This window comes from Physella acuta, unplaced genomic scaffold (assembly GCF_028476545.2).
Source record: "Physella acuta isolate Inbredline_101_S28 unplaced genomic scaffold, ASM2847654v3 ptg001250l, whole genome shotgun sequence".
NCBI lineage: Eukaryota > Metazoa > Mollusca > Gastropoda > Physidae > Physella > Physella acuta.
The window spans coordinates 169,267-195,943 of NW_026732766.1; the positions used below are offsets into that span (position 1 = coordinate 169,267).

At 32.2% G+C, this 26,677-nt stretch overlaps 3 protein-coding genes across 3 annotated transcripts; 2 read left to right on the top strand and 1 right to left on the bottom strand.

Moving 5' to 3' along the window:
• Positions 1 to 4,238: 4,238 nt before the first annotated feature.
• Positions 4,239 to 9,201, bottom strand: LOC131957620 (uncharacterized). The gene is made up of 8 exons (XM_059322353.1): positions 9,120 to 9,201; positions 7,248 to 7,346; positions 6,829 to 6,952; positions 6,450 to 6,539; positions 5,709 to 6,184; positions 5,457 to 5,561; positions 4,885 to 4,939; positions 4,239 to 4,636 (listed from the first exon to the last, which is right to left on the bottom strand). The coding sequence occupies exons 2-8, from the start codon at positions 7,344 to 7,346 to the stop codon at positions 4,239 to 4,241; spliced, it is 1,347 nt and encodes a 448-aa protein (XP_059178336.1). The 5' UTR covers positions 9,120 to 9,201.
• A 3,245-nt stretch (positions 9,202 to 12,446) lies between these two features.
• LOC131957621 (putative leucine-rich repeat-containing protein DDB_G0290503) lies at positions 12,447 to 16,627 on the top strand. Its single transcript, XM_059322354.1, has 6 exons — positions 12,447 to 12,555; positions 12,869 to 12,928; positions 13,281 to 13,774; positions 14,132 to 14,236; positions 14,623 to 14,677; positions 16,120 to 16,627. The coding sequence occupies exons 1-6, from the start codon at positions 12,447 to 12,449 to the stop codon at positions 16,512 to 16,514; spliced, it is 1,218 nt and encodes a 405-aa protein (XP_059178337.1). The 3' UTR covers positions 16,515 to 16,627.
• Positions 16,628 to 22,181: 5,554 nt separating this feature from the next.
• On the top strand, positions 22,182 to 25,252 carry LOC131957622 (uncharacterized). Its single transcript, XM_059322355.1, has 7 exons — positions 22,182 to 22,290; positions 22,615 to 22,780; positions 22,877 to 23,090; positions 23,238 to 23,324; positions 23,590 to 23,694; positions 24,051 to 24,105; positions 24,849 to 25,252. Exons 1-7 carry the CDS (start codon positions 22,182 to 22,184, stop codon positions 25,250 to 25,252), a joined length of 1,140 nt encoding a protein of 379 aa, XP_059178338.1.
• Positions 25,253 to 26,677: the final 1,425 nt, after the last annotated feature.

Here is a 26,677-nt window from a genome sequence, read left to right on the forward strand (position 1 = left end):
CAGTGTAACTAGGCTAAAAAACTTATAATTAGCTTGTGTGTATAAATCGTTAATTAAAGAAAATCATGTAAAAACTAATCACAGTAGGATGCCTTCCTGGTAAATTTTTAAACATAACTTTTACATGATGTTACATTGAAAGTTCTACAACCAGTATTTTAAGGTTGACGCAAGATATTAGAAAAATCGGTATGTAATTTGGTTTTTTAAAACCCTTTCTTATAAACTGTATTGAAGAAAAATATACAATGTGTGGCGCATTGTGTTGATTTCTTTAATTGTTGGTTGATGTGATTTTTAATCGAGTGTGTCCTTTTAGATTTGTATTGAAATACTAATAATCGATATCTAACGCTTGCATTGTGAACTTTGCAAAAATAAAGTATTATATTCTAAAATAATGTAAAAAAATTAAAAATGGTATGTACACCAATGTGCGACTGATGTTCAATAATTCATTTAATTTACGCGAACATATATAATTAAAAAATAAAGGAATAGGGACTTTGGCATGGCATTGTAAGATGTAATCATCATTTATAGAGTAGGAGACATGTTTGGCTGCTGGTTAAAGGGAACAGCTAACACCACTATTTTAAACATAGTTGGTCCAACGAATGTTTATGCTAAACTATAATTTAGCTTACCTTACCCTGTTATATTATTATCACGTCTTTAACCTTCAAAATAATATATGATGTGTTATTGCTTCAAATTTTACAAATTAGGTAAGCAGTCCATTTTCCTAATGTCTGTTGGTCAACATATTTTTCTATTTGTTTAATGTAATTGTGTTTCGCGCATGGGCAAACAGTGGTACAATTGTGTGATTTTCGTGAATTGTGAGGAGTTGGTATTCGAGTATAAATGTCTCAATTCTTGTAAACTTCATTTGGGCAACGTCGTTTAGAATAAGCTGACTTTTAAAAAAAAATTCTAGCAGCCAATCATCATGCAAAACCTTCTACACTTGTCTTTATTGCATCACACGGCTACAGTGATGGGAATGACAATGTACTTAAATTCAAATCTGTAGCACGTAATGTTGTAACAGAGGCGTAGCGACCCTTCCCGGCGCCCGGGGACAAACTTTTCGATTTGCAACCCACCCTCAAACTTTCGATTTGTACCCCCCTCGAGATTTCCATTTGCACCCCCCCTCCCTCAAACTTTCGATTTGCAACCCCCCCCCCCCCTCGAGATTTCCATTTGCGTCCCCCCTCAAACTTTCGATTTGCACCTTCTCAACCTTTCAATTTATTTTTCCAACCCATTTTGGCGCCCCCTAAGGTCGGCGCCCGGGGAAATATATGTCCCCCCGCCCCCCCCCCCTCGCTACGTTACTGTGTTGTTAACCGTTTTGATCCATGCATTGGAGAGTTTACCACGCCAGTTGATGGCATGTACATAGCGAGCCTTATAATAAAACAAACATGAGATGGTAATATTGCAGCTTGGTTGATGATTAAATCTGAATGTGAGGAGTTATATGTCGGTGTTGTTATTGAAAAAGAAAAATATATTGAAGCTTCAAGAACTTTTCTACTTCAAATGAAAGCTGGGGAAGTCTTATATTCAGTCACAGAATTTCATATTTGTGAATGTAGACATTTTTCTTGTTTATTTATTGGAGTTTAATTATTATTGTTTGAAAAAACGTTTATAAAATTTAGAAATTATGAATCTCTTTCTATAAGTGCAATGTGGGGTATATTTGTCTCTTTATCACATCCATCAGATCGTGTAGCTACAAGTGAGTTTTAGATGGATTTTTTTTGCCGAACTTTGTAAATTACTCTTTTAACCCAATGCGGAAACTTTAGAAAACAAAATAATTGCGTCTGAAGTGATCGAAAAATGAATTAGAATGACCTCGGCCTTGAGTTAACTAAACAATGTTTAATATGCTTGAATTCGATCATACACTATCAGTTGCGATACGAAAATGCTATTTTGTGAGGCACTTGGAAAAATACCAGATCCTCACAAATGTTATAATAAGGTTTTGAAAATTGAACATCTCGACCGCTTCTATCTACTAATTAACCGGTGATGGTAACGATAATGGTAACGATAATGGTAACGGTGATGGATATGATGAAGATGAAGGTGATGGTGATGGCGATAGTGATGGCGAAGGTGATGGTAATGATTCTGATAATATTAATGTTAATGATAATGGCAATGAAAATGGTAATAGTAATGGCATTCGTAATGGAAAGGGTAATGATAATAAAGGTAACAGTAACGGTAACGGTAACGGAATCGGTAACGGTAACGGTAACGGTAACGGTAACGGTAACGGTAACGGTAATGGTAACGGTAATGGTGACGGTAATGGGCACTTGATAATATGTTCTAATTTCAGCCAGTAAACAAATATATTTATTTAAAGTTATGTTTGTTTTCTTGGACAAAGTGTTTGGTAAGGCAGCTAAGAAAAAAAAATGAGTTTGTGTGGGGGAGATAAAGTTGTGTATTAAAGTTGTGTGATAAACATGTCTTCCTTTGACTTTATAAAAAGGTTATTTTTTAGTAAATTTATTGACTTTTAACTAAAAGCATTAAAACATACAAATTAACGTTAGTTATAAGCAGAGGCGTAGCGACCCTTCCCGGCGCCCGGGGACAAACTTTTCGATTTGCACCCCCTCCCCCTCAAGATTTCGATTTGCACCCCCTTCAAACTTTCGATTTGCAGCACCCTCAACCTTTCAATTTATTTTTCCAACCCATTTAGGCGCCCCCTAAGCTCGGCACCCGGGGACATATGTCCCCCCGCCCCCCCCCCCCCCCTCCCCTCGCTACGCTACTGGTTATAAGCGTTCTTAATTTGTAAATGTATCCGTATAACACGATAATGGAACATATGTCCACTGTTAGTAAAATTAAAGCATTCAGTTTACTTAGGCAAACTAATGTGTAGCCTCCCTTGCTGGTTTTAAAACTTGTAACGGGGAAATAATTACTTTAGTATTTTATCGAGGGTATGTGAGTGGAGAGGGTGTGATTGTATTAAACATGAGTGCGTATGTTTCTTAATACTACACTCAAAATTTACTGATCTATCTGATACGTTTATTTCCATACGTTTTATTTTTTAGCACAGAAGAAAATTGCTCTTAATATTTTGAGGCTTCAATCTCACTCCACTTATTTCTATCACTGCCTGTCTACAATGTTACTTCTATTCCCCATATGTCACGTCAATTATCAATTTTGCTATATATGACGACTTTGGTGTGGCTGACTTTCTAGACTTATAGCTTGCACTAATTTTCTTGACCGACTAACACAACTACAGAATTTTTCTTTCGACAGACTAGATACTCCTCGTCTTGAATTCAAACAGGCCTTCACCTTTCTTACGTCTCTAGTCCCGTTACCCTGAACTTATCTTTGATCGGCTACCACTGGTCACCATGTTTCTGGTTTTGCCTATCCAAGCTATGACAGTTATGCTACATGCAATATATATCACTTGGACAGCTTTTTCTTAGCATTAAAGTTGTTTGCTTTTAAGGGGTCGGTAAAGCTTATGATTGCTAAACCGAATAGGCCTACTCTCGAGTTCGAACCTTCGGGGAATGAGGGTCGCTATGTGGGGACAACTCTTTCAAAATCAAAAAACTGCTGCCTTGCAGTTCGTTCTTGGTTTGACAAGACAGCTAATCTAAAAAGAAAAGCAGGCTGAAATCAGACATGTTGTTTTCCCTAGCTAACGGGCCTCATCTGCCCAATGTTCCGCACTCAAGACTTTTTGATTAGCTCTCCTGCTCTATCCCATTCGACCACTCAAAAAAACCAAAACATTTTCATAAACGAAATGTTGTGTGAGTATAGAAAGAAATATACATTAAAAAAACTTTTGAGCTTTACATTAAAATAATTCTGATTCATATAATTTTTACCTTATTTTAAAAAATTAAATAAAACGTATCTTATAATCTTTTTAATATGTAAGCGAAATGATGTGAGTATACACAACCACAAACCATAATACATCTATTTTTAATTTATCAGAGCATGTCATTCATTAATACATTATACATTCTAGTCGAAAACAATGTGATTATTTTTAAATAAAATGTTACCAAAGTTGAATCAAGTTTAAATAAAGACTTGCTAAATAAAGACGAAGAAATAACCTAACATTGGCCGCAAAAAAATATTTGTTACACTGTTTATTACTCCTTAAAACAATGTTTTTTTTCTGTAAATGTTATGATGTATGAATATTAGACGTCAAGAAAGGAACAAGAAAAATGTGAACATTCCAAATCCGTAAAGTCAGTGGCTGAAAATAAAACATCTCCAGTTTTCATCTTAACCTCAAACGTCCTTGAAGCTTCTACAGATTTATCTTGTGTCCAAACATTCCCGGGCCGTGACAACACACCACCAGATTTGTGATAAACACCAGCTTGTACAGCACGATATCCCGTTCGTTTTATTGTAAGACTTGCTTTATACAGGCCATCAACAGGGGCGGTAAACTCTCCAGTGTTTGGTTCAAAATGGTTTCCTACGTTACGTTCTACAGCCATGAATGTAATAACGTTGTCATATCTTTTCCCGTCCCAGCGACCTTGTGAAGCAAAAAACCCTGGTGCTGGATGTTTCACTTGTTGATTCGCTGCAAGGAATAACATTTTTAAAATATGACAATTTATTTTATCACAAGTATCTAAAGAAATTTTAAAACATGCTAAAAGAATTAAATAAATGTAAAGACATTAAATGACACTTGACTAAAACATAACTACAGAGACAACATAATCTAAGTTTACTTAAACACAAGATCATATTTTAATCTAAGTTTACCTTTTGTTTTGCACCAAATTTATGTCATTAAACATTTGCTACTATATAAAAATTACCTACCAAATACCTGAAAATCCTGTGACAACTTTAAAACATCTTTTTCCAGAGTTTCAATCTAAAAATAAAAAACTAAGTTATGATATATGTAATGAAGTCCCTAATAAAACCATTCCAAATAATAAAGTAGAACACTATCAATTCAGCTTTGTGTATGCAGAATTTATCACAAAATACAAATACACATAAAATATATAAGGGGACACTTCAACTTTTACATGGAAAGTCCGGCATCATGAGAATCAGAGTTCATCTGATTCTCATGAACTAAATGATTTTAAATAAAAACAAGTTACTAATAAATTTTACATATTGGTTAGAATACTTTTTTTTTTACACTTTAGCCTTTAATACCTTCAATATCGTACTTTGAATAACTTGTATAACAGCAATAATTCTTTTAAATGTTACAATTTGTTGTTTATGAACTTAAAACTGTCATCATTTGAGCTGTTTTCTAATGTTTACCTTAAGGCTTAATATAATGAATTTACATTGTGTCTATTTTATAATGCTTAAATGTGTATGTGAAATGTTTAAAAATAAATAAATACTTAAATATTGTGTAATTTCACCTTATTCAATTTTTCCTTGGTAGTCTCTAAGTTTCTGTTATTTGCTTGAATCATTTTGTCAATAGGCGACAATCTCTGTTGTAGAAGTTGACAAACAACACCATGCTATTGAGTAGATTTACTGTTATCATTTCACACAATTGAACACATTTTATAATTGAATTTTTTCAGGTATCTAACACAATCAAATTACTTTGTAATTACTAGAAAAATAGTTCTCATGTGATTAACATAAATAATCTACAATATCACCTTAGACAGTAATTTTTCTTGTGTTGTAGTTATCAAATCAGAATGTATTTTAATTTCTTGGGTTAAATGATCTATTTTGTCTGTGTGATTCTGGATCTCTTTGTTTATTTTGTATAAGTTTTTTTCATGGTCTTTCAAAACTAGAGACAGTTCCTCTAGTGCTTTGTTTGTTGTTGATTCTTTTTCTTCTAATTTTTCAATTACTTTGTTCATCTCTTCTATTTTGTTGTCTTGTTCATGTTGTTGTTTTTTTAAGTTTTTTAAATTCTGTTTTTGTTTCTTAGACACATTGCTAATTTTCACCGCCATTTCACTTTGTTCTGTTACAAAGTTGTCTCTCCATTGTTTTAATTCTGAGATGTCATCTTTAGTCTTTTGTTTTGTGTCTTGTAGAGAAGTTAATGCTGTTTCTATATCTTCAAGTCTTCTTATTTTTTCTGCATGAATTGAAACTTTAGATATAATGTAAAATTGAGCTGAGAAATATGATAACAATTAATGATAAAATCAAATGTTTAGCATCATTGTGATCATTATCAAGCATTCAGTTTGTATTAAAATCTTTATAATGTATATTTGTCTTCATTGGGTATTGTTTTAATTGTGTAGACTACATACAAACAAGTTTAAATTAGGGTACACAACTATTAAGTTACAAATGTATTAATGCACATTGCAATACAATTTGTCATTAGGATTTACACAAAGTTATGCACAATTTTAATAAAAAAACAAATATACCAGGTGTAGAGTCTGTTAAAATATTTTCTACTGTTGATTTTAAACTTTTACTTTTGGGTGTTATCTTATATCCTGTCATCTTTGTGGATTCTGTTAAGAAGATACAAACATGATGCACATCAGTTAACATTGAATTAAACTAACTAAAGCATTGGCAATAGTGTCACTATTTGTACACATAGTGACAGCAGTTTAAAATTGATAATTTGCTACAAAAGAAGTTCACAATAGTCAGTGTGAAGTGAAGTAGTATACAAAAGTAAAAGAAATTATAATTTGGTAAATGTTACGAAAATAATAGCTTTATAAGCTAAACAGTTAAACAAATTTAAATAAGCAAATACAAGTGTAATAAAAAAACAAAATAAAATGATCATACCCGTGAAATTGTCTGTGTATTCTAGTATTGTACTCTGTGCTGTTGCTACAACCACAACTGCGTCTTTCAATGTAATGTTGGTGTCAGAAGTATTGTGTATACATTCTATTACTCTTGTTTTAATCTGCACAACAGGAAATATTATATTTAAAGTGGTTATCTAGTTATACTATTATAAGAACAAAATACAGATAAGGCCATCTATTATTTCATCAGAACTTGTTTAATACTAAATAATTTAAAGATTGATTGTATTCAGTATTTTAAATAATTAAAAAATACATTGAGACTTGTGAATTGCCATAGGTATAACTTGTAGGCATATACTGTGATGATACTTTATTTTCTTTAAAATACAACTAATTAAAAAGACAACATTCCTAACAAAAACAAAATTTGAATATGTCTAGCCAAATTACTTGCTGTACAAAATGACTGATGCTACTCTGTAGATGAAAACTTGACTCGTCCAATAGCTCGAGCTGGGTAGTTAAATATTTCTTTAGGTGGTCAGACATCTGTGTAGAGTTTATTTAGGTAAGATTTGAAAATGTTTATTTTTTTTTTATAAATTCTGGTAAATTTATTCTTACTTTTAGTATGTTGTAAAATTACATTTGAACTCTTAAAATATAAGCCTAATAATTTACTTAAAGTTACAATTAGCATACATAAATTGCAAATTAATGAAAGGATAATTTTATATGTACACCATTTATGAAATATTATCAGTGCTAGGGTAAATCATTTGAATGTTAAACATATTATTTTTACCAACAATTAGATCTATGACCCAGCTCACCAATTGCTACTGATGCTACTAAAATAACTAATAAATGTAAACTCGCAGTTAGCAATAATACTGTAGTGAATGCCCCTATTATTATCCAATATATCAGCATAGACCTATAAAATCATGTACAATTTAGGGATTTAATTTTTATCAATTAAGTCAGTGCAGTGGCGGAACTAGAAAAAAGGTCCACCCCGCAAAAAAAAAAATGTGGGCCCCTATATATATATATATCTATATATATATATATATATATATATATATATATACATGTATATATATGTATACATGTATACATGTATATATATACATATATATATATATATATATATATATATACATATATATATATATATATATATATATATATATATACATATATATATATATATATATATATATATATATATATATGTATACATATATATATATATATATATATATATATATATATACATATATATATATATATATATATATATATATATATATATATATATATATATATATATATATATATATATATATATATATATATATATATATATATATATAAACTAAATACACTCAATACGGGCTTGTTCGAAATTTGAAAAAAATTCTATTTTTAATTCTCTGTTTCACTGTCTGACTTTGTTATGGTAATGCTTCCTAGACTACTAATCAGTCAAAAGAAAATGTAGCATGAAAGCTTTGTATGTGTAATGGTTTCTCGAATTATGTTTATTTTTATGTTTATTTTTATGTTTTTTTTTGTTTTTATATTATTAGTTTTTAATACATTTCCTTTATATACTTTGTCATTCTTTATTATGTTTTTTTAAATGCTAATTATAAGAAGTAATCACTTTTTAATTAGTTCAATGCAAAAAAAAAAAAGTTTCCCAATTAAGAGCACACTATTTGACTATTTAAAAAAGGGAAATAAGTAATGGAAGTGGTTTGAACGTTTGCCTATCTTTCACACTACAACTCATGTAGCGAATATATTTTTTTCCTTTACGAAACAGCGTGTGTTAGCTACTGTAGAACATCACTAATGTAGTAAATCTGTTTGTTTTTTTACATGAAAAAAAAATTAACTATAAAAAAAAAAATTGATTATGGTCGGCTGAGGGCCTCAACTCTGGCCCGCCCCCTCCCCCCCCCCCCCCCACCCCGAATTGCGGTGTCTGGCGGCACTGTAGTTCGGCCCCTGAGTCAGTGGTAAGGTAGACCCGAACCCTAACATTTTAGTCTATAAATTTTGAAATTGGTGGCTATTCCATATATATAGTCTATACTAGATCTAAAAATCTAGGTTAAAACTGAAAGTTTGAAGGCTAAATAGTAAATAATATAGTAAATTCAGTATATGTTAATAATACTAATATAAATATAATAATAACAAAACAAAACAGCATTAAAATTATATTAACACCGTAGATCTTATTATTGTCAAATTCAAATCAGGAGAACATTTAGAAATGTTTTAGACATTTAGACAACTTATACATACGATTGAGAGTCCTATTTACTTTTCAGATCTATGATCAGTAAGCTGAAAAAATAATATGGGGAAAATCCGATTATTCTAAAATAATGTATCATTTTACTATAACTCACGAAACAAATCTTTAGTGATGAAAATTGTTTCTTTCAGGCATTATCGGCGAAGGGGCACTTACGTGAATAAAGTGACTGGTGAAAGATAAAATGCGGACAGATACCCAAGCGTGACAATTGATACAAAAATATGTTAATGCTCCTACAGTTTGTATTATAGAAAAATATATTAATCTCACCTAATGGTCCTATAATGTGTAGACTACTAGAGAAAGGTATATGTGGATGCTCCTATAGCTTGTACTGGAATCAGTGAACTTGGTAGCGTTGGGTTGGCTAACACAGATGGGGACTTTCTTCCAGGCATCTCTTCGGGGCGGAGCCCCCCCCCCCCCCCACTCCCCCCATAGAAAGTCTACCGCCCCCTCCTCGAGCGAAATGGAATTTATATGTAAAATATATACTTTCCGCCCCAGGAAATTTAAGTCCGCCACCCGAAAATTTTTAGATTTTTTTAGTTATTTAAATAGTGATGCATTTTTATATTTTTCTTTTTTTACCGCATATTTCAAATTACCGCTTATTATTACTATCGTAGTTTTTTTACATTGAATATACAAATATAAATAACAATGTCATATCGGAGAAGTCCAATATTAGGGCTAATAACTCTGATTAAACCTAAAGTGGGCGTATACTTGAGATTGTAGTTTAATCATAAAACAATGTTTTTTTATGTATTCTATTGAAAGCTTTATCAACGTAAGTTGAATATTGCAAGTAGAATTATTTAGTTAAAAGATACTAGTGTTACTTTCAGACGTTTTTCTCCGGGGGTGGGGGACACTAGATATTTTCGGGGGGGGGGGGGGGGGGGGTAGACTTACTTTAGGGTGGGGGAGGGGTGTAAAGAAGAAACTCTGACAGCTATTACCGACGTGTTTATCTGCACCTTACAGATAGTTAGTTCAAATTTGTATTTAATAAAAGGCTTGAAACATTACTTTATGACTTTATTTACTTTTTAATTAAAAGGTGATGTGAACACAATTTAAATATGAACTTGTGATGTATTCACTATGTAAGGTATTAAATTGCTATGTGCACTAAATAAAAATAAAATACTTAAAAAAAACTTTTTAAAAAACCACGTTTTTCTTGTGGACTAAAAAGTAGAAAATAAAATTTTCTTTTGTGCTTCCTCGAGCTGTGCAGGTTCTTGTGATGACTGACAAAAAACGTGGGTACGTTCACCATCAAATTTCCCGACCCATCTGCCCGACCCACGTTTTTTGTCAGTCATCACAAGAACCTGCACAGCTCGAGGAAGCACAAAAGAAAATTTTATTTTCTACTTTTTAGTCCACAAGAAAAACGTGGTTTTTTAAAAAGTTTTTTTTAAGTATTTTATTTTCTCCTTTTTAGTCCGTTGCTACACACGATCACGGCCAGCGCACTCACAACGATTGTGGCCGAAGTAACTGGGTCAATAGGCCTCCAGTCTTGTCGGTATCTTTAGAAATCATGTCCTCAATTTTATGGTCCTTGGGGCGTAATTAAATTAAGCTAATTACGGTCACTAATTGCTAGTTTTTATGATTGCATCTGAAATTGTTAGGCGAAAGTAGCATGCATGCCAAATTTCAGGTCTATAGAGCAATCAGAAGTGGGCTAATTTTCGATGTCAATTTTAACAACAAACATCCAAACAAACAAACGCGAAGCTGAGTTAAGAAAAACGTGTTAAAAACAACCTAAAAGCTCTTAATGTGTACACAATGATTGTGTGATGTGCACAACGTGAGATTGTGATGTGTACAACGTGTACAACATGTACAATGTGAGATTGTGATGTATACACAAGGTTAAGTGTGCGCTTCAGATGTGTACGCAATATGAATTGTGTAATTGTGACGAGCGTATCGCTTATAGAAAGGCACCACCACTAGAGACATCAGATGTGTCTTATTGATACAATAGCGACACTGTCTTTGTGTGATACACGAAAGGGTCATAGAACTAACACGTTCTGGGATTTAAATCTGTTTGTATTTTACGGAACTTCTACGTTTTAGATTCATACATGTTTATACATAATACGACATTACTATCATAGCGTCCGTATTATCTAAAACAATCCTGTAGTGCAAGAGACATTGGTCATTGTTGTAAATTGATGATTAATGAGAAACCCCACCATATATGTTAATTGTAATGAAGGTTGATCCGTCTGGATATTCTCACATGCATCTAGCAACCAACCCTGGACTTTATTTATAGAACAGGCCAACGCAATTTAGAAAACTACTTTCAATGGCACGAATGTGAACATTTGTATTCGTGTTGTTAGTGGAAATTACACGTTGATTTAGTGAGAGGGTGCATTGATGAAAACGGGCAATGCTTTATTTTTTATTGAATTGTAGTAACCTTAAACCAATAAGTCGGTTTCCATACCTTTGCTTTTTGGTTCCTACCATTTTAAACACACGATGATTTCAATATGTGGAGCAGATTAGTTTTGAACCTGTGACTTTCTAGGAGAGGAGCGTCCTACCACTAGACCACTACTTCTTCTGAGGACAATGTTCTACTCTGTGTGACCTTACTGTCCCAATATCCCCCACACACCCAGCAAAGTATGTTCGTGATAACAAATAACTACATATAAGTGAACATTTCAATAATCACGAATACAAGAACTAGGTCCATGGCAACAGAAATAAAATGTACAACATTCGCGAAATCAAGAACTAGATTTATTACAACATCAATTTTAAACGTCATGTTTTTGCCAGTTTTTGTTAAGCTGCTAGGTAGGGAGGATGACAAACGATACATCAATGTAAAGTCGTCTTAAGTCGCACGATAATGTAACGCTTGCAATAACTGAGTAAAAATGCACACTGAATATTTGGATATGTTAAAAATTGCATGTAATTAAAATTGTGAAAAATAATTTAAATCTAAAGATTGGAAGGGTCAAGTTCCTTTTACAATTAAGAAGGTGATATGTGTCAACGTAAATTAATATTCATTTAATGTATTCAAACAGATGTCTGACCACCTAAAAAAACATATAACTACCCAGCTCGAGCTATTGGACGAGTCAAGTTCTCATCTACAGAATAGCATCAGTGATTTTATACAGCAGGTAGATACTCCATGTTTGTTTCAAATCATGCGTGTCTAATGTGATATATTTAACTTAACTGCTGTTATTGGTCAATCTATTGAAGCCACTTCGAATATTTTGACGATGTAGATCAAAGCAACAGCAATGGAATGTGTAGACAAGACGTCTGAGACAAATCTGACAATGAAAGATGCGATCACTATGGTAGCAGCAGCACAAAGCACATTACTAGAACAAGCAGATGTGTTGGCTGGTAGGGTCAACATTTTATCATTGATAGATGGGGGTTTATTAATGCTTTGTTGACACCTATTCAACGTTTTTTTTTTTTTTGCTTTTGTAAATTGCACTTCAAAAGCAAAGCGTGAAAGAAAATAAAACAAAATTAGCAGTATTTGATACTTAAAAAGTTGAAGTGTATGTGAAATATTCTCATAGAGTTACTTTACATTTACAAATATACAAGTGTGAATAGGCCTACATCAGAAAACCTTAACAGCTTATGATTTAATGTTGTTTTAATGTTATAAAAACTAAAATAGTTTATGCATATAACTATTTGATAGAATTCACCAAGTTGAATCTTCCAATGGTTGTTATGAGAGAAAAGACAACACCAGAAGAAGGTAAAAGTTTGAAATCATAAGTTGATAATTTAATTTTAAAAGACTAAATATATGGAACCAAATTTTCCTCTAATCAAATGTTTGCATTACCCTAAGGGTTTAAGATAAAAGTTTGAAACTATACGTATTTAATATCCAAATATGTTGGTTCTAATTATACAAATGATCAAAATAGTTAAAATGTAAATACATTAATGTATGTAATTATAAACTCTTAGAAACCTACTGTTTTTCTTCTTTGTGTCCAAAAATGGTTTATACAATTAGTAGATTGTTTAGCAGAATGTTAATTTAATTATTGTATGTTTGGTCATTCATACTTCTGTTACCCCATTTTACATAAATCTAACAGGTGTATGTAATTCTGAAACAATAAGAAGACTGCAGGATATTGAAATAACTTTAAATTCTCTACGAGACACAAAACAAAAGACTGAAGATGACATATCAGAAATAAAACAATGGAGAGATAAATTTGTAGCAGAACAAAGTACCTTTTGGATAAATATGGAAGAATTATCGAAGAATCTAAAAGATAATTTTAAAACCCAAGGGGAACAAATAATTGAGCAAGACAACAAAATAAAAGAGCTAAATCAACAAATTAACAGTTTGAAAACAAAAGAATCAGACACAGACAAAACAATGGAGAAACTGTCTCTAGATATGATAGAATATGAAAACAACCTGCACACACTAAATAAAGAGATGAGAGTTTACACAGAGAAAACAGATCATGTAACACAAGAAATTCAAAAACATTCTGATTTAATATCTGCTAAAGAGAAAGATGGATTGCAAAACAACAGACAATTACAAAACACATTAGAAGAATTATTGTCAAAGGTACAGGTCTTTTTTTTTTAAATTATTAAAATATAGGTAGTAATTTTTAAATAATTGCAACAAAGGAAAAGTATTATTGTATAAATTGAGACATTGTTCCCTTTTTAGAACACTTAGACTGTGCTCTTACGTTAAGCTTAGCTCTGTCTTCAATTATTTTACTTCTTTAATTTTCGTTGGCTTAATTTTATACTACTATTATAATTTAATATTATATATATATATATATATATATATATATATATATATATATATATATATATATATATATATATATATATACATATATAACATAAATACATATACTATGTGCTAAGTCACTTATTAAGTATTGACATTTGAAATTCTTCTATTTAGTATGTTGTGATATGTAAAATTTTACAACAAAGGTTAGTGCCTATAGACAAATTGATTGAAGTATATAATCAGAACTCAGAGGCTAGAGGAGATACGATGAAAATGGTAAGAACCAAAATTATTATTTTGTTTTTGTGAATGTTTACTTATTCCTAAATAGAGATTGTAAATTTGTACATGGTGAGATTGCCATGTTTATGTTAATTTTTAGCTCTAAATTGTTTAAGCCTACTATTGGATTTTAGCTAAATGTATATTTTAATTTAATTAATTGATAAACCTCATCACACAGCATACTATATTATTTATCATCATGTAAAGCTAAAAATTCTTTAATACTTAGTTTATGCTAATAATATAAAAATGAAGTAATAAGTAAAACGTCAGAAATGCAGTAGAATCTTTTCAATTCAGAGCCTTCTACGCAAAGTTTAATTTACTCTTACATAGAAAAAAAATATCTGATTAAGTAACTTATAATATTTACTTAGATTGATGCTCTTCAAATCGACTTTTTTAAGTTGAGACAGGATTTTCAGAAAATTGGTAGGTAATTTTTCTAAAATATTTACTATTAATATTTGTTAACAAATTAAGTATTTTCTGAAGTTTTGTTCGCTGCGTAAATGAATAGTTAGTGTTTCAACATGTAGATTAATTTGTGTAAAAAATGTTACTATTATTTATTAATTGATTAAACAAAATCAGTTATTAATTATGACCGTGTTTGAGTTTGAATATGAGTCTAAGTGATTGTGTGTATGTATGAGTGTGAGTAAGTGTGTGTATTTGTATGTGTGAGTGAGTGAGTGTGTGTATGTATGAGTGTGATTTTTATTGTTAGGGTTAGATTGAGTGAGTATGAGTACAATGGTATAAATAGGGATTCGTTGTTTAAGGATACGTTTTTGTTCAGGAAAGGATGCTAGATAGGAAGCTATATATGTGTAAATAAGCAATTGTTTAAGGAATAATATTAAATTCTAATTTGGTGTAATTACGCTGCATGTTAATTGACAGAAGGTAAATGAGTTAGGGTCCAGTGATCGCACCAAGAGGGGTAGGGTGTATAATGTCCAAGACGTGGGTAAATACTGCCCAACTTTTGTTTATTTTGTAGACTGAATGTCTATTTATTAAATTTTTTAGAGTTAAAACAAGATATTTTTATTATTGTGTATCACATTTATTTTATTTAGTTTTTTTTACAATGGATTGTGTATAGTGTATTGTGTGCCTGCAGTGTTATATTCAGTTTCTCCAGGGGCCCATATATATATATAATATATTGCCCAACGATTTTTTTGCGGAGTGGCCCTTTTTTTATTTCCGCCGTGGTATGTTATACTTTCTTATATTTCTTTGATTTGTTGTGTTAATTAATTACTTAAATTGTTAGCTTTACAATTGTTCTTATATAGGTGTAAAGCTATTCAATATTACATTATATAATTCAGTTAATTTTTATTTAAATATTTTAATTGCATTACACGGTGTTATTGTTCGCTGGAGAAAATGTAGGTAAAAAGGGCTTTATGTATACTGATGTAACAACGATGCTTGTGATATTAAAAACTCCATCATATGAGTGTATCGAACTGCGATATCGAAGTGTATGTTACACTCACGTAATATCACGTCTAAGTCTTGGCCTACGTATTACTGGTTTAAACGTAGCGTTATACATTGCTCCTTTTAAAAATACATATATTCTACATATTTCAGTTGTCATTTGAATTTAGAAATGGCTATAACTGGCTGAAGCAGAACCTAGCCGAAACCGCCAGAGTGCAATGTTTAAAAATAAAGTAACTTCGCTGCACAACAGTAAAACGATGTGACTTAAAATCATTGCTTTATAGAGTTTAATGACAATTTGATTCTTCAGACTTCATAAATGAAACAAATCTGTTTGCATTTATTAAATTCAATATAATGTGTTTAAATATGTTAATAGGCAGAATTAAGTCTATTGTTTTTATTTTCAGTAGCCAATCAACAAGTGAAACAACCAATGCCTGGATTTATTGCTTCAAACGGTCGCTGTGACGCGGTAGACAACTTGAATTACAAAGTAATTACATTCGAATCCGTGGAACGTGACATGGGAAACAATTTCAATCCAGCTACTGGAGAGTTTACCGCCCCTGTTGATGGCCTTTATGTAGCAAAATTTACAATTCAACAGGAAGGATTTCGCTCAGTAGGAGCTTTGCTGAAGCACAAATTTAGTACTGTCGGTGATGTGCATACAAATAGTCAGTATGCTAAATCATCAGGACGATTTAATGTTAGAATGAAGAGTGGAGATGTGTTATACTTAAACACCTATAGTGTTGACTGTATATGTACACATTTTTCATGTTTCTTTCAAAGCGAGTAATACTTGGACCGTTTTGAACAAAGTAACTAGCTAGTTATTTATGTTTTATAATTATCTTTAGAACTGTAATGGTCTCGTGGTTTTTTTAGAACTTTTATATGTAATATTTAAAAGTTTAGCAACTTGAGCTTCATTGTTTTGAAAAAGAAAGTTTGTCAATATTTTACTTTGCGACATATTTACTTTCTATGTGTTTGAACAATAAGTTTTACAGTTGTTTTTAGAAATACTCATAGACTAAATTTAAACGTAGGGTTATTTTTTTTTAATACAAAGTATAATTATTGTTATAATTTGTTTACAATGTTATTATTAAACAAGATATTGGAACATCCTAATTTTAAATTCCTTACTGTAATACGTTTGCAAATATTGGATAACCTTTGTATTACTTCACCATAAAGATTACACAGCTGTTCACCCGGTGCTCCAGAGTTATGTCTTGAACTTGTTAGCTGCTGCCACCTGGGCCTGTTGGTTCAGATCCTCTATCTTAGCCTCACCAACCCTCGGGCAGATGAGGCTCGTTAGCTGGGGACAGCCACTCTTCTAGGAGAGGCAACTCCAAAATTAAACAACTGCTGCCTTGTAGTTTGTTTTTGGTTGGACAAAGGCTATGGAAGCAAATCCAAAAAGAAAAGCAGGCTGAAATCGGAGTCAATGGCCTCAATGGCGCATAACCAGTTGACACGTAACGCTTAATTGTGTTGGAGGCGTGGGCGAGTCGGCAAAAAGCTCATGGTTGATAAATTCGAACAAAGTCTCGAGTTCAACCCCACTAGCAGATAAATCTCGATCCCCTTCAACACTAATAATTAAGAACTAAGAAGAAGAAGAAAGAAGCCTCATCAAATACTATGTATGTAACAGATGCAGGACTTTTGTAACATCTGGCCGACTTATCACAAATAAAATATTTTTTGCCTTTCTGATAGTTACCCTCGTCACAGTAGGTACAGGCTTAAGATCACGTTTAGACATGGCTTTTATTGCTTTCTTCTCACTACGACTCTGCTTGGCCTTGGATACTAACTCCTCTGATAGGCCTGCTGCAGTTGCAACCTGCCTCTGTTGCTGCATCATGTTCTTCCAGTTCTGGTGGAGTGTCATCATCATCTGAATCAGCAGATGCAGTATCTTCAGCAGGTTTGCTTTCCTCTAAAGGCTTCTCTGCTGCGTTGACAGGCACTATTTGATATTTTCAATTCAGTTATTTACACTAAAAGTTGGTCGGCCATTAATCGGAAAAACTAAAATATTTTGTCAGTTTTGGTAACTACCCAACACTTTGAAAAGCAATACATTTGGCATTTCTTTTTTTAAGCCCTCTCATAACCAATAGGGCCCAAATAATCGAATATGTGCATTAAAATATATTTAACAAAAAGATATTTTAACTTAAAAAAATTTCCCTCCACACAATAATCTTGACATATAATCACAATAAAAATAAAACCAATATAATGAAAAAATAGTTAGACTTTCTTAATGATCAAAATAAAACCAATGTAATAAAAAATAATTAGATTGTCTCCCATTCAAACAGGGAAAAACTACAAAGAAAAAGTGCCCGTAACGAAAATCAATGAATTATGTCGTAATTTTTTTCTTGCTTTTTCAACAACGAGAAAACCAGCAAGTTAAAACCAGCTAAGTTAAAGTGGATGTTCTAATTGATTAGAAATAAATTAACTAGTATTAGGGTGTGATTCCTTCTAGATTTTTCTCATTAAAGTTTGATTAATTTAAATAGATAAAGAAATATTTTTAAAATAACTATAAAGAAATGTTTGTAGAGTCCATCTGTTTTAATAGCCTCAGCATACAAATAGGTAGTGTCGTCAGAAAACTGCTCAGCCGTCTTCGTTTTCCTAACTTAAGTCAGCTACTTATTATAGCTGGGTGAAGTCAGAGTTCGATAAAGCTTGGTAATTTAAAATCAGATCATTGGACAGAAAACCATTTTGATAAACACGTATTAACCATTGCGTACTCCACAGCACCAAATTTACCAATATAATTCCTTATGAACTCGGCACGGAGTAAATGACGTTTATATGCTCCGCCTATGTATTACGGTTTTTCTTTCTGTTTTAACTCTACTGCACAAATGAGCGCAAACGCTAATGATCTTCAACTATATGTGAAGAGTACGGGATCAATGTAATTTCCGTGCAATTAATGAAGACTTAAAGAAAAGGCTTTATTACACACTATTTATTGATGGTGTACGTAATAAAACATTATTTGTACAACACTTTCAAATACAAGTCAAAACACAGTATCTGTTTTCTCTTAGTGTTGCCGCAGTTTAATGTTCTCTTTAAATGACGTCACTAATCTAATATTCCCTAACTGTACCTTGGTCCCCGCATTCACAGTTCTATCGTCCAGACTCAACTGATTTGATAGAGTTTATTCCTCAACACACCTGATTACAAAAGGTGCCATGTAACCTAATTTGCTGTCGGGACCAATTAGTGTTTCGTCCTGGTAGTCGCCATTCTGTCCTCTAGACGCTCACCCCATGTCTAATACCAGCCCAAGCGACTACACCTAACCCATTGTTATAGTCTTCTGTAATTGTCATCTAATTATTCAAAGCGTCATTAGTCCATTGTCTCCGTTTGTTTCTCTGTTCAGTCTCGTCTGACGTTTTGTTAACCCTATCTGCACAATGCACATCATCATCGTGGGTGCACAACCACATGTTATGACACACAATAGTCATACCTTTTTCGAGTCGTCAGATAGTGGTCATACATCTGTCAAATCGTCACACACGATTGTCATACATCTGTCATGTGGTCACTCACGATAGTCATACATCTGTCATGTAGTCACACACGATAGTCATACATCTGTCAGGTGGTCATATACGATAGTCATACATCTGTCAGGTGGTCATATACGATAGTCATACATCTGTCATGTGGTCACTCACGATAGTCATACATCTGTCATGTGGTCACTCACGATAGTCATACATCTGTCATGTTGTCACTCACGATAATCATACATCTGTCATGTGGTCACTCACGATAATCATACATCTGTCATGTGGTCACTCATGATAGTCATTCATCTGTCATGTGGTCACTCACGATAGTCATACATCTGTCATGTGGTCACTCACGATGCTAGTCATACATCTGTCATGTGGTCACTCACGATAATCATACATCTGTCATGTGGTCACTCACGATAATCATACATCTGTCATGTGGTCACTCATGATAGTCATTCATCTGTCATGTGGTCACTCACGATAGTCATACATCTGTCATGTGGTCACTCACGATGCTAGTCATACATCTGTCATGTGGTCACTCACGATAGTCATACATCTGTCATGTGGTCACACACGATAGTCATACATTTGTCATATGGTCACACACGATAGTCATACATCTGTCAAGTGGTCACACACGATAGTCATACATCTGTCATGTGGTCACTCACGATAGTCATACATTTGTCATATGGTCACACACGATAGTCATACATCTGTCATGTGGTCACACACGATAGTCATACATCTGTCAGGTGTCACTCACGATAGTCATACATCTGTCATGCCACTCACGATAGTCATACATCTGTCATGCCACTCACGATAGTCATACATCTGTCATGCCACTCACGATAGTCATACATCTGTCATGCCACTCACGATAGTCATACATCTGTCATGTGGTCACACACGATAGTCATAAACAGTGTTTCTTCCGGGGGGGCACTTGAAATTTTCGCGGGGGGCGGTAGACTTTCTTCGGGGGGGCGGACACTGTTAAAAGTATGTATTTTCTATATAATTTATATAAATTTCATTTCGTTCGGGGGGGCGGTAAAAAATTTTCGGGGGGGCTTAGCCCCCCCGAAGAGATGCCTGGAAGAAACTCTGGTCATACATCTGTCATGGGGTTCACACACGATAGTCATACATCTGTCATGTGGACTTAAAAGGTACACTAATTAATACAATTCATTATTATTAAGGAAGTAGGCCTATAGTTGATGGTAGTCATAATTTCAAAATTAAATCCCCTCTCCTTGTATAACCAGTTTGTGATTGTCTAAAAATGGAAACGAAAGGATTTTTTTAAAGGGAAAACCCGTTGTTACTTGTATTACAATGAAACAACGATAGAAAACGTCGAAGTTTTGATGTAAGAAGGCTTTGTAAGCAGTAGAAGTGAAATACGTTTGTTAAGGTAAATTTTGATTAATCTAAAATATAATTCAGATATTACATAACAGACAATACACAATATTGTATTTTAATCCAGGCATATATCATAATCATCAAACAAAATGGCATAAATTGGTAAAACTTGAAATCGAAACAGGAACTAGAAATGTCTTTACAGTCACTTCGTGATGCACTTTCTAAGAAAACAGCATTCAGCTCTTTATGAGTGTCGCTGTATGTATTTACGAAAATCACACATTTATCGAGGTAAAATGTTACTCATTTAAATCAAATCTAAATTGCACATAATATGTGTATAGTATGTGTATGGCCGTCTAGCTCTGTTTACATTTTTGAGAACATTCAAACATCTGGAGCTTGCAATATGTTTTAGAAAATTTTCTTTTGTCTAGGGAAGTTTCTTAGAACAAATAATATAGTGTATACATAACAATAGCTCACTTGGACAATTTTTGTGGGTGCCTCCACACAAGCTGTTTTAACATACTATAGCCTACGTATGGGGGTTAGAAACCAGACTGATTATAAAATCAATTTCTGTAAACTGAAACATATTAAAATTTTAAAGATTTAAAGCCTACAGCATTTTACAATTAAGAAAAATTACTGTGGGTCTCTAGAATATGTTATCAGCGTTGAAATAAAAATATACCAGTGCTAAGAGTTTAATTTTTAATTAAATTTACACAGATGTCAGACCAATTAAAGAAACATTTGACTACACAGCTCGAGCTATTGGACCAGGCAAGTTTTCATCTACAGAGTAGCATCAGTGATTTTGTACAGCAGGTAAATACGAATTGTTTTTTTAGGAATGATGTGTAATTTTAATGGGATATTTTTACTCAAACAGTCAAATCCAGCATTTATTGACATGTTTTACGTCACATTGTTATATTTTTAAAAATCACTTTCAATCACATTAATTTGTATAGTCTTAATATAAATAAAACTTAAACAATTATGTGTTAAACCCATTTCCAATCCTTAAAACTTGTTAAAGGCTTAGCATACAACACAACAGTTTTAAACCAACATTATTTTTACTACATAGTGATGTAACAGTACAGGTCCCCATTTAATAATGTGTTATTACTTGCGCAGATAAAAACCAGAGCCAATGAATGTGTAGACAATATGACTGGCTCTAGTAAAACAGTGAGAGATGCAATCACTATGGTAACAACTGCACAAAGTACAATACTAGAACACACTGACATGTTCAGTGGTATGGTCATAGTTTTTTCCTATTAAACGTAGAATACCTTTAATAACAATTCAAAACAGTTTAGCTTTTAAAATGATGATATTTTTTGTAATTGATATAAGAGATTCATAATGTTTTACTTAAATAAGATTGATAACAAATATTTTATGAATTAAAACCTATTAATATGCACCCATCTGACAACAACCTCTTCACCTCATAAATTAGTTTATCATGAACTGATGTAATGTCTGTGTACATCTTGTTGACAGAATCCACCAAGCTGTCCCCTCCCACAGTGATGACACTAGAAAAGACAACACCAGACATTCAAGACATGAAAGCTCCAATATCTGGTATTTTATTAATCAAAATTTACACTCATTAAAGCATATCATACAGAATACATGAGAAATCTATTAAATAATTGCAACCAGTATATGTAAGAATATTTTAAAAAAGCTTTGGCAAAATCAACAATATTACAATAACAATGTAAGAAAAGAAAAAAATTGTAGTAATTTTGTATGTGTGTTTTTGCTTTTAAAATATTTAATGAATGCTATGTAACAGATAGAGTTTGATTTTGTTTAACTAATATTTAAGTAACAATGTTTATTCTTGTATCCCAACATTTTGTGTTAAATTTTTGTTTGTTTGTTTAATATTGTTTATTTTAGTAGTTGAATATTATCCAGAAACATCAAGAAGACTAAATGATTTTGAAACAACCTTATCATCCCTTCAAGACACAAAACAAAAGACTGAAGATGACATGTCAGAAATAAAACAATGGAGAGACAACTTTGTAACAGAATACAGTGATATGGGGATTAAAGTTGAAAAGTTGTCTAAGAAACAAAAACAGAATTTAAAAGACTTAAGAAAACAAATTAATGAACAAGATAATAAAATAGAACAGTTGATTCAACAAATTGACAGTTTAAAAACAAAAGAACCAGAAAAAGACAAAAGACTAGAAAAACTGTCTCTAGATATGAAAGAATATGAAAACAACCTGCACACACTAAATAAAGAGATGAGAGTTTACACAGATAAAACAGATGATGTAACACAAGAAATTAAAAGACATTCTCAATGGATATCTGCTATACAAGAAGATACAACAAAAACCTTTGATATATTATTGTCTAAGGTACATTTTTAATACTATTTAGATCAATGCATTCAGTTAGTCCTATTAGTGGCTGTATGGAAATTCTATTTTTACTGTCTATACATAGTTATGAGTTATAACACATTTGTAGCATTAAACTAAATTTTGTTTTTACACATACACCAGTGTGGCTCTTCAGCCTCTAATGGCTTTGGTCTGCTGTTCAATATTCTCCAGTATAGAAATATGTTTATTTTGTTTTCCACAACTGATGTCTGTACTATTGTATATATGTCTCTACCATCTGCCCATCAAAATCTAGGTCTGACTGCTGGTTATTTAAAATTGTGTTGGTTAAACACTTCCATAGATACTTTTTACTTGTATTAAAAATCACATAACCACTCTTTACTAGCATTTTAAATAACATAATCACGATTGTATTCGTTGTATTATTTCTGGCAAAATTGTACGTATTTAAATCAACCTTTTGTCAACACATCTATTAGTAATAACCTTTTACATTTATTCCCTTTAGAATGTTGTGATGTGTAAACTTCTACAACAAAGATTGATGTCAATTGACAAAATGATTGAAACATATAATCAAAACTCTGAGAATAGGAAAGGGAAAATAAAGAAGGTAAACTAACCTCATATGTTTTTAGTCAAACACCATATAACTTGGGGGGCATAATAATATACCTCATACAATTATAATCAAGTGCTCATTTAATTTATCTTAATATTTTTATTGCACTTGTTTCAAGTTGTGGCAGAAAATTTCAATATAAAATAAAATAATTTAATTTTTTTAGTAATATATTTAAAATGTTTGTAAGTTTTAGTTTCCCCATATCTTATTGTTGTCACCTGTGTTTATTGTCTTGAATTTGCCAACTTTAAAAAAAGTTTGAAGGATTGAGATTCTCTTCTTTTTTTTGATGTTCATACTCTATTACACATGATGTATTTCTGTAACTGTTTTTCTTTATTTAGATTGAAACTCTAGAAAAAGAAGTTTTTAGGTTGTCGCATGATCTTCAAGCAATTGGTGGGTTATTTTTTTTTCAATCTAAATATACAATATAATCATTAATTGCTAATTGAAATTGTTTTCTAGTTTACCAGAAAACACTATGTTAATGTTAATGTGTTTTATTGTTTCTATGAGTTGTTAATATAAATTTGTCTAAATGGTGTAACTTAAAGCTTTTGCTTTAAAGTAATTTTATTATCATATAAACATCTTGATACACTGCGAATATTTCCTCATTATGTATTATGTTATTATTAAACATATTTAAAAAATACGTTTAGATCTTTATTTGTTTAAGGATTTTATTTCTCAAGATAATTGTCTACAACTATATACTCTGTATTTTAACAGCCCACATAAAACGGTGGTCAAACAAATGTTAGTAAATAGTACGAGAGTGATAAAATAAAAGTAGTCTTCCATTTTGGGCTGAGCCTACCCTTTTATTGACCTCGACCAACTGAACAATTGATTGGTCCATAATGTGTATGATTTGGTGTCTTGTTTGGATTACTTATAACTATAATTAATATACAAATGTAATGCTTAATTTTTACTTAGAAATGTACTTGAAAATATTATTTTCTTGAACTTATATATGTATGTCTAAAAGCTGCGTCGCTTGATTTGGCGTAGTACTAATGTAAACAAATGGTCTAAGTACAACCAACATCTTTTTAAAAAAAAATTAGATTTAGTTTACATTGTAAAACTTTTTATGTAATGTGTAGCTACTTTTTGTATTTTATTTCTTTCAGCCGTTCAACAAGTGAAACCTTCTAAACTGGGGTTCATTGCTTCACAAGGTCGCTGGGAAGGGAAACAGTATATGGGAAGCCCAGTTATTGCATTTAAAGCTGTTCAACGTAACGTAGGAAACCATTTTGATCCAAACACTGGGGTGTTTACCGCCCCTGTTGCTGGCCTGTATAAAGCAAGTCTTACAATAAAACAAACAGGAGATAATGCTGTGGGAGCTGCTGTTGTGCGCCATTCTGGTGATGTGCCGTCACGGCTTGGTGATGTTTTGACAAAAAATAAATCTGTAGAAGCTTCAGACACATTTATGGTTCTCATGAAAACTGGAGATATTTTATTTTCAATCACTGGCTATGTTGATTGTTATTGTACACATTTTTCCTGTTCTCTTCTGTCAGACTAATTTTCACACTTCATGACACAACATTTATAAGCAAAATCAATATAATTTTAAAAAAAAATATCAACAAGTTTTATAGATTTTTGCATTAAATAAAGATATAGAGAAGAATATTTTGTAACATATTTTTTTATTAATATTCATTACAAGATATTTCAAACACATTTACACTAATACAATTAAAGATAATAAATGTTTTGAAATATTTTTTTAAAACTAAAACTAGAATGCTTTTGTTGTAGCCAGAATGACTGAAACTCGCTGAGTAAAAAATGTTTTGTCTCTCATTAGTATCAGTCTTTCTCAATATCGTTATAAGAGTTACAGCCTTATCAATCTTCAGAATTGTGTTATCTACCTTGATTTATTTTCTAATGCCAGTTTCAACAGATGTAATGCGGGTCATGATAATACTTAAGGTCCTTTATTAAGATACATAAAAATTAAACATTAGCCAGGCAAGCAGCACACAACTGACAAGTCTAAGGAAAATCTAATGTCTACCACGACAGCCGCCCCACTCCCCACACACACTAACTGAAGACATTAGAGTAGATCAGCCAGTACATAATACACCATGGAAGATGACGATTTAGATAACGTCTTGGTGAAGGAAAAAGAAAGGACAAATAATAATCAGACTGGACTAATTCCATAAACAAATTCATTGAAAAATGTAGACAGTTAAAAGGGAGACAAGAATTAACAATATTATTTTCATAAGTATTTTTAGGTAACTTCCTCTTGTTCTTCTAAAATTCACTATAGTAGTAGACCCACCATACAGATTATTCCTAGTGAAATCGTCTGTGCTGACTCCCATTTAACATTAATGAAAGTTACCGCATAATGAGCGCCAGAATAAATTATCTCCTCTATTTATTAAATTATGTTTCTGGGTGTCTTGTAGAAAACTCCCTTCTTTCATCCTCTTGTTATGAAAGCCAGGCTTTGTCGTTAAAGTATACCATAAGGTTATATGTTTTATTCCAACGTCTAGGAACAACTTGATTGTTTTTCTTACTTCAAAGATATGATTTACAGCAAGTCACTTCGACAGCCAGACTGATACACTGTAGAAAAAAATGAAGAACCATGTGACCATAATCCTTTTTTTCACACCCGATGTAGTGTTGTAGAAAAGTGAAACAATCTCTTTAGCAAGGACATACGGTGAATCATGCAGTGCATTCCCCTTGATGGCTATTTTAAATTTTAGAAAGCCAGATTAGAAGCCCCCCCCCCAAATTTTTACCGCCCACCCCCGAACGAAATGAAATTTATATAATTTATAAAGAAAATATATACTTTTAACAGTGTCCGCCCCCCCCCCCCCCCCCCCCGAAGAAATTCTACCGCCCCCCCCCCCCCCCCGAAACTTTCAAGAGAAAAAAGTCTGGAAGAAACACTGAAGCTTAGATAGTGCTC

Coding starts and splice junctions, on each gene's coding strand:
- LOC131957621 (XM_059322354.1), top strand. CDS start 12,447: ATGGAATGTGTAGACAAGACGTCTGAGACAAATCTGACAATGAAAGAT. Junction 12,929..13,280: donor AAAGACAACACCAGAAGAAG/GTAAAAGTTTGA, acceptor TAAATCTAACAG/GTGTATGTAATTCTGAAACA. Junction 14,678..16,119: donor ACAGGATTTTCAGAAAATTG/GTAGGTAATTTT, acceptor TTTTATTTTCAG/TAGCCAATCAACAAGTGAAA.
- LOC131957620 (XM_059322353.1), bottom strand. CDS start 7,346: ATGTCTGACCACCTAAAGAAATATTTAACTACCCAGCTCGAGCTATTG. Junction 6,953..7,247: donor TCAGTCATTTTGTACAGCAA/GTAATTTGGCTA, acceptor CCTGTTGTGCAG/ATTAAAACAAGAGTAATAGA. Junction 6,540..6,828: donor ATACACAGACAATTTCACGG/GTATGATCATTT, acceptor TCTTCTTAACAG/AATCCACAAAGATGACAGGA.
- LOC131957622 (XM_059322355.1), top strand. CDS start 22,182: ATGTCTGTGTACATCTTGTTGACAGAATCCACCAAGCTGTCCCCTCCC. Junction 22,291..22,614: donor CATGAAAGCTCCAATATCTG/GTATTTTATTAA, acceptor TGTTTATTTTAG/TAGTTGAATATTATCCAGAA. Junction 22,781..22,876: donor ATGGGGATTAAAGTTGAAAA/GTTGTCTAAGAA, acceptor ACAAATTGACAG/TTTAAAAACAAAAGAACCAG.